Source organism: Hermetia illucens, chromosome 3 (assembly GCF_905115235.1).
Source record: "Hermetia illucens chromosome 3, iHerIll2.2.curated.20191125, whole genome shotgun sequence".
NCBI lineage: Eukaryota > Metazoa > Arthropoda > Insecta > Diptera > Stratiomyidae > Hermetia > Hermetia illucens.
The window spans coordinates 178,443,787-178,458,000 of NC_051851.1; the positions used below are offsets into that span (position 1 = coordinate 178,443,787).

Here is a 14,214-nt window from a genome sequence, read left to right on the forward strand (position 1 = left end):
TCTATTTTCCAGGCACTGAAGGTGGTAATGTTACGCACAAAACGCCTCTTTTCCCAAAGGATCTATTCACACGCGAGCAATTGGAACGCGGTGCCGTTATTCTTCATATACTCGGTGTTATATACATGTTTGTCGCATTAGCAATTGTATGCGATGAGTTTTTCGTGCCTTCATTGGATGTGATCATCGAAAAACTAGATATAACGGACGATGTGGCGGGTGCGACATTTATGGCAGCGGGCGGCAGTGCACCGGAGCTATTCACAAGCGTGATCGGTGTTTTCGTATCCTTCGATGATGTCGGTATCGGTACGATTGTCGGTTCGGCCGTTTTCAATATCCTTTTTGTGATTGGTATGTGTGCATTGTTCTCGAAGACAGTTTTGTCTCTGACATGGTGGCCATTGTTTCGTGATTGCTCATTTTATAGTGTTAGTTTATTGATTTTAATCTATTTTTTTCGTGATAATTTGATTTATTGGTGGGAGGCAGCGGTGCTATTCCTCATTTACATTGCCTATGTTGGATTTATGAAATGGAATCAACAAGTGGAGAGATGCGTTAAGAAAGTGGTCTATAAAAATAAGGTGACTCGTGTTCGAAGCACTGATCAACTAATGCCTGCAGTAAGTAGTTGGGAAGTTTTGCATGGTTTTTACGTTTATTCTGTTCTATTTAGTTTCATTCTCTTCTGTCATCCATCCTCATTAGGAGCTGTCAAGCATAGAGAACAATATAATATCGCCAACAGGAAATTACTTAATTGAATCAGCATAAAATGCGTTTGTTTAGACTCGGGTGAAAATCACGTGTGCAAGTTTAATCCCTGAAGCTCAGTTGCGTTAAGCATGACATCGAGATGCCATCACCTATCCTATTTGAGGACATTAACCATTCCATTCAATTTGAGTTTTTTGGTATTCCTTTAAACCTTTGACTCATAACGAGATACATTTTTAGGACAAACGGTTTCGTTCAGGGCAGAGGTAACTCGTCAGACGCTGCCTCACCTCTGCCCTGGGAACAGCGTGACCGTGAATGGCATCAAATGGCGTGTCTTTGCAAATATATAAAGGAGCATTTTCCATCTGATGCCACTCACGGTCACGCTGATCCCAGAGTAGGGCAGAGGTGAGGCAGCGACTGACGAGTTGCCTCTGCCCTGGACGAAACCGTTTGTCCTAAAAATGTATGTGTTTGTCCTATAATTTTTTAATACTTGGGTGCCATGCCCCAAACGAGGGATCCGCGGACCAAAGAGACGTGGGAGTAAGTTGCTCTCCATTTGGTCCGGTCCGGTCCAACAACAAGTAGTTGTGGACTTAGGATCCCTCACTTATTCTAGACAATTGAGATAAACTTGTTAGCCCACATTCGGTATTCCGGGGAATTTGTTAAATTGGTGATGATTTGATTTCCAGCAAATCAACTTCACTTTTTCAAACCCAAATTTGGTGGTTCCCTTTAGTTTCGCCACTTATGTGTTCTATGAGAGGGAATTGATAAGGTAAGCTTAACTTGAGATCATGAGAGGCTAAATCTTAATTGCGTCCTTTTTAATATCCCACGTCCTTGTGATGCTGTTCGTCCAGTTTTTGTTAATTTTTGGAAGGCAGTACTTTCGGAGTATAAAAAAATAAAACGATGGCGTGTAAGTGCCAGTTCTTAGCACCTCCACCAAGTGGAGGAAACCTCTTCCTTGTTCTATTTTTTTAACATTTCGAAACTCTGACAACTTCAATTATGACATGTTCACGTGATATTCACTTTGAGCTAAAGAATCTGAGCGACAATTGATTCGAAACGTTATCTGACATTCCAAATCGCTGAACAATTCCATTCTCATCAAAACGGAAACTTCATCATTCAAAACACATTCTGACTTAGCTGAATTTCTATAAACACTTCTCACTTTCTAGAAGGACAAAAAATTTCCCAATTTATTTCTGTTTTTATCTATTTCGCTCGTTTTTAATTTCTACTATTTTTTTTCCAATTAAAACGAGAAATAATATTGTTCTTGAAAAACTGCACTAACATTTATTTAATTTATTGCAAGCAATCATCATGGGCTTGTTGCAAACAAAAAAAAAAACAAAAAAAATGAAGAAAATATGAAAAGGCTTATGCTGCTTGTCTTCTCTAAGTGAACTGGAAAGGATATGCTTGAATATATTCCTTGTTTATATAAATCCCTCTGTTTGGTTTGATTGTTTAAATTGGCTGATTTTACACTATTCGTTGACCGAGCTGTTTACAAAACACTGAGCACATTTGATTTTTGAACTCATCAACAGACACACCTCACACAAATGTCACATAGAACAAAAATGTTTCCAAGTTTATTAATGAACAAAGCTGTCTTTTTAGTACTTACACTATTTGTAAGAATGCTTCTTCTTGTACTCCGTGGAAACTCCATCATTGGTTTGTACAATTGTTACATCTACATTGCTTCATTGTTGTTATTATCCTTGAATCACCATAACTTTGATTAAATGCTTAATTCTTTTACAGAGTAGCGTAGATAACTGATATGTTGCATAGAAAGTAGGTCTGTTTGGGCCCCAATGTTTGTTGGCTTAAAATGTTCGGCATTCAATGATTTTAGATACAATATTATCTTAGCTTGTTTGGTGTAGATGTTAACTGATCGATCGTAACCATTTTTTAAATCATCATAAATATTATCTTCATTTACGTTCATTTTTATTAAAATAAAAATTGTCATACACGATGAATCGACGGGTTTGACTCGCCTTAGCCTCAAAGTGCACTATGCTTTTGAAGATGTTCACTATGGCCATTTGTGTTGATTTCCAGAATATTACTAGTAAGGATCGTTAAAAATCTATTTCAAATTCATCATCATCATCATCAACGGCGCAACAACCGGTATCCGGTCCAGGCCTGCCTTAATAAGGAACTCCAGACATCCCGGTTTTGCGCCGAGGTCCACCAATTCGATATCCCTAAAAGCAGTCTGGCATCCTGACCTACGCCATCGCTCCATCTTAGGCAGGGTCTGCCTCGTCTTCTTTTTCTACCATAGATATTGTCCTTATAGACTTTCCGCATGGGATCATCCTCCTCCATACGGATCAAGTGACCCGCCCACCGTAACCTGTTGAGCCGGATTTTATCCACAACCGGACGGTCATGGTATCGCTCATAGATTTCGTCATTGTGTAGGCTACGAAATCGTCCATCCTCATGTAGAGGGCGAAAAACTCTTCGGAGGATTCTTCTCTCGAACGCGGCCAAGAGTTCGCAATTTTTCTTGCTAAGAACCCAAGTTAGGAATACATGAGGACTGGCAAGATCATAGTCTTGTATAGTAAGAGCTTTGACCCTATGGTGAGACGTTTCGAGCGGAACAGTCTTTGTAAGCTGAAATAGGCTTTGTTGGCTGACAACAACCGTGCGCGGATTTCATCATCGTAGCTGTTATCGGTTCAGATTTTCAACCCTAGATAGGCGAAATTGTCAACGGTCTCAAAGTTGTATTCTCCTATCCTTATTCTTCTTCGTGTTTGACCAGTGTGGTTTGATGTTGTTGGTTGATTCGTCTTCGGTGCTGACGTTGCCACCATATATTTTGTCTTGCCTTCATTGATGTGCAGCCCAAAATCTCGTACCAATCGCCGCCTGCGCGATCTGGATGAAGGCAGTTTGTAGATCTCGGGTGGTTCTTCCCATGATGTCGATATCGTCAGCATAGGCCAGTAGTTGGGTGGACTTGAAGAGGATCGTACCTCTTGCATTTACATCAGCATCACAGATCACTTTCTCGAGGGCCAGGTTAAAGAGGACGCATGATAGGGCATCTCCTTGTCGTAGACCGTTGTTGATGTCGAATGGTCTTGAGAGTGATCCTGATGCTTTTATCTGGCCTCGCACATTGGTCGGGGTCAGCCTAGTCAGTCTTATTAATTTCTCATGGCCGTGTACAGTTTTACCCTGGATATGCTATCATAGGCCGCTTTAAATTCGATGAATAGATGGTGCAACTGTTGTCCATATTCCAACAGTTTTTCCATCGCTTGCCGCACAGAGAAAATCTGATCTGTTGCTGATTTGCCTGTAGTGAAGCCTCTTTGGTATGGGCCAATGATGTTGTGGGCGTATGGGGCTATCCGGCCTAGCGAAATAGTGGAGAATATCTTATAGATAGTACTCAGCAACCTCTATAATTGCTGCACTGTATGATATCTCCCTTTTTATGTATGGGTAGGGTAGGTATCAGTGGCCGCTCCGAGGAGCCCAATTAGCGCTTTGGTGCGCCGTTTTGATGCCACAAACTCCTAAGACCGTGACTGTTGTTATAGGAACAGGGAAGCAGAGTCCGGCCGGCTCGGATCTTCAGAGCCAGCCCGTAGCATTCACGAAGGAAAGCAGCTCTCCGACCCTGTAACTAGAAATCTCACTGAGGTCCCCAAAGAATGGTTTACCCAGTGTCCGCAGCCTGACTCGAGCCAGAGCCGGGCAATCGCAGAGAAAGTGCATGAGGGTTTCCCTTCCTTCTCCGCAGCTTCGGCAATGCGAGTTGTAGGGTAAGCCGAGCCTAGCGGCATGGTCCCCTATGGGCCAGTGCCCCGTGCAGACCGCCGTAATCTTGAATGCATTTGCACGCGTCTGGCACAGGAGCTCTCGTGATCGGGCTATGTTATAAGCGGGTTAAATTCTCCTTGATTTGGCACAGCTTGTAAGCCTTCGCCATCTCAGGCCCGCGGCTGCTAGGTAGTGCGAGTAGACTCGGCCCCCGACAGCCGCCAGCGGAACACCGACTGTGTTCCCCGAGGGACTGCCAAGAGCAGAGCCTTGCCTGGCCAATCCGTCAGCCCGCTCATTCCCTTCTATGTTCCTATGCCCGGGAACCCAGAGGAGAGTTATCTTGAGCGTGCCGCCCAGATGGTTGAGCGTGTCTCTGCACTGGCCCACCAACCGGGAAGATGTCGTCGTTGAGTACAAGGCCTTGATGGCCGCTTGGCTGTCGGTCAGAATCGCTATGTTACGCTTGGGGCTCGAATCACGCTCCAGCCATCGCCAGACTTCCAATATCGCCAGTACTTCCGCCTGGAATACACTGGTGAAACCTGGGAGACCATACGACTTGGACACACCGTGTGTATTCGAGAAAACCCCCGCGCCGACTCCATACGCCATCTTTAATCCGTCCGTAAAGAATACCGTGTCATAGTCTTGCAACACGCCGCCGGTCTTCCACTTTGCCCTGGTTAGAAGGTCCACAGCAAAGTTTCTCGTGAAGTTCAACTTGCGTGTGACATTGAGAGCATCTGCCGGGCAAGACTGCAGAGTCCCCGTAGCACCTGCACACGCGGTTCTTTGAATCCTATTAAGCTTCGTTCTATTGTATTTCTTCTTCAAAGCCTGCCACCATACAATAGATCCGTACGTCAGGATCGGACGCACTACAGCGGTGTACATCCAGAGAACCATCCTCGGCCGGAGACCCCATTTCTTGGCAAAGGTTCTCTTACAGGCATAGAAGGCTATACAGGCCTTCTTAACCCTCAGTTCTATGTTCAACCTCCACTTTAGCTTAGGTTCCAGAATTACACCCAGATACTTTACATTAGAGGAAAGAACCAATCTTTGTTCATTCAGCCGTGGTAGATGGAATTCAGGTATCCCTGTCTTGGTGGTGAATAGCATCAGTTGCGTTTTGGTTGGGTTTATGCTGAGTCCGCATCTTGCGGCCCACAGGCACACCTTTCGCAACGTTCCTTCCATGATGTCGCTCATAATGGACGGAAACATCCCAGATACTAGTATCACCAAGTCGTCGGCATACGCCACCACCTTCACCCCGCTGCTGTCTAATGTACGTACAATTTTGTCCATTACTATTAACCAGAGCACCGGTGAGATAGCACCACCCTGGGGCGTGCCTCTGTTCACAGCTCTGGTCAAGTGGTTGCCTCCCAGGTTGGACTGGATTATCCTGGTACTCAGCATGGATATAATCCAATGCGTGAGATACGCCTCCAATTCAACACCGGTCAAGGCTTTCTTGATGGCGTTGGTACTGACGTTGTTGAAGGCTTCTTCTATATCTAAGAAGGCAGCAAGGGTATACTGCTTGTACTGCAGCGACCGCTCAACCGTGCCAATTACCTCGTTTTATGTATGAGACAGATAATACTTCATTGCCAATCGTCAGGCATTGATTCGCTGTCCCATACCTTGAGCACAAGCTGATGAACCACTTGGTGTAACTGGTCGCCTCCATATTTAATCAATTCGGCTGTAATTCCATCGGCTCCTGGCGACTTATGACTTTTTAGCCGATGAATTGCACGGACTGTTTCTCCTAAACTTGGTGGTGGCAGTATTTGTCCGTCAGTTGGCGGGACCTCCAACTCGCTGATATTCTGGTTGTTCAGTAGCTGTATAAGGCTTCATCCTGCTGAGTTGTTGGTAAAACTTGCGCGCCTGGTGCGGTTGCTCCCTGTACTTTTCTAGTTCACAGACTTGTTGGTTATCCCAAGCTTCCTTTTTCCATCTGTGAAGTCGCTTCTCCGGTCGACGGAGTTCGTGATAAGTCTATGCGTGTGCCCGTGTTCTTTGAGAATGCAACATTACTCGGTATGCGGCATTCTTCCGTTCCGTTCCTAGCTTACATTCATCGTCAAACCTGCTGTTCCGATTCCTTTTGCGGCTGGGGTCAAGTATGTTTGTGGCCGTATCCATGATAACGTTCTCCAGGTGATTGTGAAGATCATTTGTTGATGCTTCATCTCCAGGTCCTCTGTTGACTGCAGTTATTGCGGCATCCATTTCCCTCTTATAGGTGTCGCGGAGGGTTGTGTTGTGGATGGCTTTAGTGTTCACTCTCACCTGATTGTCAGAGGGGATTCTAGGTGGTATTGTTATTCGAGCTCGGAGCACCATGCCAACGAGATAGTGATCCGAGTTTATATTGGCCCCCCTATATGTTCTGACATTCATCAAGACTGAGAGGTGGCGGCGTTCGATCAACACGTGGTCAATTTGGTTGAAAGTGGCTCCGTCTGGAGAGTCCCATGTATGTTTGTGGACCGCTTTCCGCGCAAACCAGGTACTTCCAACAACCATTTCGTGTGACCCTGTTAATTGAATAACCCGCAGTCCGTTATCATTGGTATCCTTATGTAAGCGATGAGAGCCAACGTATCGCCTGAATACGGGCTCCTTCCCTACTTGGCTGTTAAAATCCCCAAGTATGATTTTGATATCATATCTGGGACAGGCTGCGAGGGTTCGTTCTACTGCCTTGTAGAAGCTATCCTTTTCCGACTCTGCAGTCTCCTCTGTAGAGGCGTGAACGTTAATGAGGCTTATATTTCTAAACTTGCCTCGCAAGCACAGAGTGCATAGCCGTTCGCTTATGGTTTCAAAACCGATAACAGCACGAAGAAACCTACTCCGAGCACATGGTTTACTGGATGGTCACTATAAAAGATGGTGTAGTGGCTCTTCTCCAGGAAACCAGTCCTTGTACAACGCATCTCCTGTAACGCTGTTACATCAGCCCTATATTGGGACAGGGTATCGGCTAGCTGCTTATCAGCTTCATCTCTGTACAGGGAGCGCACGTTCCATGAGAAAATGCGCAAATCATTGTTCCTTTGTCGTTGCCGGGTTCGTCGTTGTATAATCCGTCCAGTCCGAGGCTCCTGTTGTGGCTTCGTAACATGTTGTTTTCCGTGTAGGGTTGTCAGCCCTACCCAACCCCCAACCTGGAGGACCAGTTGGTACAATTTGTCCCGTTTTTAGGCGCGGGAGACTCGCCTTCATCCTTCTCCGTCTGCAGCTTTTCGTCAAGAAAGAGCTCCCAGCGGTCACCACGTGGAGGTGGAGATAGGGTTTGGTAGTAGAGCTGTTGGTGTTGGTTCAGCAGGCATTTCCCAGGTTTTATGCTCCATCGTGGGTACCAATCCACGTTTCGCCCTGGGACCTATACTACCCTTTGACCAGAAGATATGTGTGGAATTGAATTCCATTTTCTCTAAAAAATTTGGTGATCTTCCGGTGGTCGCTCGGCTGCTCTGGAGTTATTCTCACTCCCAGGTGTATCCTCCTCGCGTGAAGGATATTAATTTTCCTTTTTCTCAACTCTTTCTCAATGGCTGGCCATTTTGATGGGTGCCTTAAAATCACGGGTACCGTACCCTTTTCGGCTTCTTTAGCCTTAGGACTTTCCTGTCCTGAAGGCTTTGCCTTTTCCGGTGACTTCACTACTGCTTTTTAAGGTTTTGTGTTATTAAAATCGGTTTACCGTCTGTCTGTCTGTCTGTCCGTCTGTCTGTCTGTCCGTCACACGCATTTTTCTCGGAGACGGTTATAGCGATTGACACCAAATTTGGTAGAAAGGTGGGAACTGTGAACGCTCACGCATACAGTGAATTACATCCTTTTACGTCGAATTTAAGGGAGGGTCCCCATACATGCAAAAGGGGGGTGTAAAATTTTTTTTTCATCAAATATAGTCATGTGGGGTATCAAATTAAAGGTCTTGATTAGTACTTTTCAAAGCCGATCTTAGTTTTGACATTCCTTGGAAGGGTGGGGAGCGCGGGGGGTTGAAAGTGATCACTTCTCTAAGAGGGTCATTCTCAGAAACTACCAAACCGAAAAATCTGAAAAAAATCAAGAGGCTGCCACTATATGATGCCTGGGCTCCGAAATACCTTCCATGCCGATATCTGTTTAAATAAAGTTAATAATAATATATTACTACAATTTTTTGTAATTAGTTAGGAACCCCCCGTAAGTTCATCTTAGTACCATTTGTAGTGATATAGGCTATAATATAGAGCATTATCTTACCAAGTTTGGTGGAAATCGCACTATTACTAACAAAGTTATAATACCTCAAATTTGTTGCTTCTTTGAAAATTGAAGACTTCATAGTCAATATCACCCGAAAGTCGATACTCTCACATAATATATGGATATATTACGTGCTACGTACTAAGAAATACACAAAACCTTTCGTGCTTGAAGCGTCCAGTTTCCGGTTTCCCGACTTGTTTAAAAATGGGCGGAACAGTTGGTACTGGTTTCGGTGGCGGCAGAGGTGGAAAGTCCACATCTTCCTCCTCCTCGGTGGCGGTGTTGTCCGTGTTGTCGGTGGACATCTCCTCTTCCGATGAGGAGTTACTTTCAGAGTCCGACACTTGTGGACTCTCGATGCGTAAACGCTTGCCGTTTTTTTTCTTCTCCCTGTTTTGCAGGTCTATTGACTCCTGCAAGCTCTTGATGAGGGCTGTCAGACTCTCGTTCTGCTTCCGCTGCTTCTCTATCTCAATTTTTGCAGCGGCTAGCTGCTTGCTAATTTCTTCCAGACTGCGTTGCAGACTGGCGATTAGACTTTTTTCTTGGGTTTGGTCCGATAGTAATCGGACCTCTGAGGCTTTCTGGGCCCTCGTCTCCATTACGATTTCTGCTGAAAAAACTCTTCAAAAACAAAACTATTTTCTATTGACACACACTTAACACTATCCACGCTTATCACTAAAAGGTACCTAAAAGATATCCACTCCTGCACCTCCTGTCCTGTGTAAACTTTTACCACTCTGCTGCTGTCCAAAGACGTCTGCTGCGTTCGGCTGAACTCTCAAGAATCCCTTCAATCACTTGTCTTGTGGCCTCATTTATTGGCTTCTCTTCATCACTTTCACTTCTCGTCTATTATGATTTGCAACTGTGTAGAAAATAGCATCCTTTCATAGCTTTCCATTATCGTCACTATCTTCATCACTGTCTGTATGAATAGTGCCGCCTTCAGTATGACCTAGACTCAGTTGCATGGATGAGTTTGTTCTCCCACAGGAATAGTGTGGTGGGTTAGACTCTAATTGATTGATAGACTGTGCAGCATAAGATAGTAATGAGTCTTGCGGTTATTGGAGGAGATAATTGAGTTTGTGCTTCGTTATCTGGAGCCCTAGCTGTAGATTCTGGAATGTGTTTATGCGGATGTCTATGAGTTTGTACCTATGTATGTCCTGTTTAGATTATTTGTTTCCATAACTCCTTGTGTGGTAATAACTTCATGTGCAATATCAGGAAGTTTTTATACGATTAAGCTTTAGAAACTCCACTTACCAATTAGCAGCTAATTACTGAGCATTCGCTGCACAGCCAGAAAAATAGTGAGCTCGTTATTAAAAAGTACACAGGACAAGTTTGAAAATGAAGAGTCCTTGAAATCAACAGCTCACGTTGATTATTTATGCTTCACTCAGAAACATTGTGTACTTTGAAATGAACCTCACGCTACGACGAAAGAGCTATTCGAGGGCGCATTCATCTGAACCAACGCATGAGAATGTGTTGTGCCTATTGTTCTGTTTAGTCCTGCCCTGAATATTAAAAAGAGGAAAGGAAAACAAAACCATTGCGAAAAGCATGAAAAAAGGAAGACAATTACTACATTCCAGTCCGATTCAGCTGATGCATTTCGGCGCTGACAGTTTCTCATCTGATAATGTCAAAATGCCGTGACATGACAATTAGCACACCATGAAGTGACATACTTGGCCAACCGAAAAGGGTTGAAACATTCCTGGAACCATTTTTTTTTTTTCGAAGTGCCGCAATGGCAGAAAAATCAGCCGATGGAATGGATCGAGGGAGGGGGCGAAGGCAACCGTGAACAACGACGAGAGAATAGAGACATACATGCCCCGAATTCACACTCACACGGACCTAATAGGACAGAATTCCTAGGCCCACACGGAGGAAGCAAATCCTGAAAACATTGGCTAAACTTGAGCAACTACTTCAGCAGAATATGCTCGTGCGAAACAAGAAATTATTCAGGACAAATTCAATGGCGTCTGTGAAAAAAAAGTGTCATTGAGGTTGATAAATGTTCATCGGATTTTCAACGGAAAAAAAGGAACTACTTAATGCCGGGGATGGTGCGTGAGAAAACAGAGAAAACAGAAAGGACACAAAATAACACAATGCGCTATTTCTGACACTTTATTCTGTTTTTCCTCTCGCAGAAGTTAGTTTCCCCTCATTCCTACTAATTTTCAGTCGTTTAGCTTTCGGACATGTTTCCGTACCGGGAAAGCTTTTTTTGGTCTAGAAAATATCCTTCTGTGAAGCTATGTTCCCTTGGTATTAGTAGGTGTGCTGAAGGAATATGTTTGGAATTTTTCCTTAAAATGAGAAGTCCTGCGCCTTTACGCCTTGGTATTTTCTGATGAGCTTTTATTTTGCACTACTTTTGCTCGTGGTACGTAATACCGCTCACGTGTATCCTTCGTTCCGGTATTTGCCGCAATGGAAACCATTTCGCACACTATCCTTTCAATGCTGACAATGTGTTTGTAAAGTTGCCACAGATACGTGTCCTGGCCTCAATAGCAGGGTATTAGTTTGGGCCCATTGCAAGCTGATTTTCAGTAAGGAGCCACGATTATAATTCAGAAAGTATGCGCATATCCTTCGGACGTGTACGTATATGTGTTTGAACATTCAGAATATCCCATTTATGGGTGGATTTATTCTTTTAAAAATATGTTTCCTGATTTTTTCACCATTTCCTTTCCACGCGTCGTCCCTGCTGTTGGTAATGCTCGTTAAGAGAGACTTTTAATTCGATATTAAGATCCGACTCGTTATGGAAACACAACATGATTTCCATCAAAATATGTTGTTATGTTTTTATGGACGGTTGATTTCGCTGGAATGAACACAAGGACATTGAGCCGTTGTTTGTATTGTTCGTGTCTCATCTCATTTATCAAATTCGCTTTTAACTTTGTAAATGCCTTTTATATGTATGACCATTTTGTGGATTCATGTTAAATTGCGTTTAATGGCAGACCATAACTTGATTCATCTATTATATTTCGGAGAAATGACTAGAATTGTTTAGAGAAAAAGTAATTCGGGGCACAGCAATTTAAAGTAAGATTTGGGGAAAATGAATCCTGGCACGTTTTTAACTGCCTTTAAGAAGAATTAATCTAAGAATTCCCAGAACTCTCATTCTTTATCCTTTCTTCAGGAATTGGAATCTCAAAAATACATTTAGTTGCTACTCAAAGAATTAGGATTGGCTTTGTCGACTCAGCCAGTGGTGGTCAATCAACTCCACCAGCACAGATCAGGCATTTTAGCTGTATTATATACAGGCTAGCGTTCGCTATTTCTACGAAAATCTACTGGAATGCATAAAGAGAAAAGTTGGTTTACTTTCTCCTCTGTCCTGTGTTAAACTGTATTTTTGAAAGTAGGCCGGACGATGCTATCCTAGTTCCCCGAAGGGTACTTCACTTTCCACTGTGACAGGGACCGGGATGCATCACATAAGTCCACCGGCGGTAGGGTCCTAAGTGCAATAAAAGATACACTCCACGCCGAACCCGCCTCTTCCTCCACTGACTCTCCTTATGACCGTGTTGCTCTTCGTGTCTCCTCGCCCAATTCCCTCCCGTTCATTGTATCTTGTATATACGTCCCCAGTGCTTGCGCTTGTCACCTATACAAAGAACTGTTTTACAGTTTGTCGAAACTTCTTACTATCAGATTTCCTTTCCCCTTTGCGGAAATTTTAAACTCCCCACGCTCAACTGTTTCCTTGCATGTTTCCTTAAGTTCAAATTGACCCTCACCACTTCCCACTTGAATTTGAAGTGGAGCTCTCTCCAAAACTGCGCGAGGATCTATTGAGTTCAACTTCCGCAAAGTCAACTTTGACTATCTCAACTCAGCCTTAGCGTCTATCAACTGGGATCATATATTTTGCAACTCAACGTGTGATCAAGCTCTTGGCACCTTTTATAATATCTTGTCGGATCTCCTCTTCTGTTATGTCCTTTCTTTCCCTGTTTGTCCGCATTCATACCCAACTTGGTTCACAACCGAGATCCTTAATAATATCTGCCTGAAACATGTATTGCAGAAGAAGTTTTGGGCTTCTAAGAATGACTCCGATCGTGCTTGCTTCTGGTCTATGCGCTCCTCTGTGAAGTCCATGATTAAAAAAAATGCATAAAAGGTGCTTGTTGAGCGTCGAAGTCGTTTTTGTCCGCGGTAACTTGAAATCGTTTTACTCCCACACTCGCCATTCTTGTAACCCTACCCAGTCTCTCTCTTCTTCTATCACTTTTGCTAACTTCAATGTCAACTCCCCACAGCAATCCTGCGACCTACTCCATTCTTACTTCTCTTCCGTGTTTTCCTCCTCGACCACCCCGCTCTCTACTCCTCTCCTAGATGCATACTGCTCTGAATCTCTGGCCATTCCTCTAATTATGCTCTCGTTGGTTACGTTACTTATTTGTAATGTTGACATCAATGTCGAACATGGCCCTGACGGACTTCCTAACCTCTTTCTTTTTAACTGTGAAAATACATTGTCTTCCCCCTATGTATAATCTACCAAGTGTAGAAGAATGCTACTTTTCCCATCTTTGGAAAGAGGTGCTTACCATTCCTCTTCTCAAGAGTAGAGACCCTAGAAATACCAATCCATTTCTTCTCTCCTCTTGCTCCAGAATCATTGAGAGATGGCTGGCCGTGCACTTCGGTCACCTCATTGTCAAAGGGAAGCATGGTTTCGTGAGACAGACCTACTGTTCCAAACCTTCTGTACTTTACCAATTTCGTTGCTAAATCCGTCAATTTACAACAGGGGTACATGCTATTTATACTGATTTCTCCAAAGCCTTGGATACCGTTGACCATTCTTTCTGCTCTCCAAACTCTCTCTAGCCAACTCCCCCTCAATCATTTCCTGGCTTTCCTCTTACCTCTCATATCGTTCTTGCGGAGTTTCTTTTCATGGTTGCTCAACTCGTTCATTTTCTCCCTCCTCTGGTGTTCCCCAAGGCTCTATTCTTGGCCCCCTATTTTTCCTGTCTTTTATCAACGACCTACCCTCCACCCTCACCTGCCCGTGTTTGCTTCACGGATCAATCAAGCTGTCAAAATGTCTGGTATTGTCCTATACTTTTCCTCTGACTTGACCTGTATTCAAACCTCCTTAATAACCTTCAGCTCGTTTGTCAGAAACATTCTTGAATATTGCTGTGTAGTCTGGTCCCCCTTTTGCATCTGTGACTTTCGCGCTCTTCAAGTTGCACAACGTAAATTCACTCGGATTATTTTTTTGAAAAAGAACCTTCCACGAGTTGATGATTCGTCGCGGCTCCGCACATTCAATCTCCCTTCCCCGCAGTAACCTTT

General features: G+C 43.9%; 1 protein-coding gene across 10 annotated transcripts in view; it reads left to right on the top strand.

The window, feature by feature from the left end:
- The window catches only part of LOC119650609 (sodium/potassium/calcium exchanger Nckx30C), a 282,153-nt gene that overhangs the window by 59,793 nt on the left and 208,146 nt on the right, over positions 1 to 14,214 (top strand). For 8 of the 10 annotated variants that reach the window (XM_038053479.1, XM_038053481.1, XM_038053486.1 and 5 more), the window contains exon 2: positions 13 to 626. In XM_038053479.1, the coding sequence (XP_037909407.1) occupies positions 13 to 626 (614 nt within the window). The remainder of the gene's footprint in view (positions 1 to 12; positions 627 to 14,214) is intronic. The other 2 variants (XM_038053483.1, XM_038053485.1) reach the window with 1 other exon arrangement.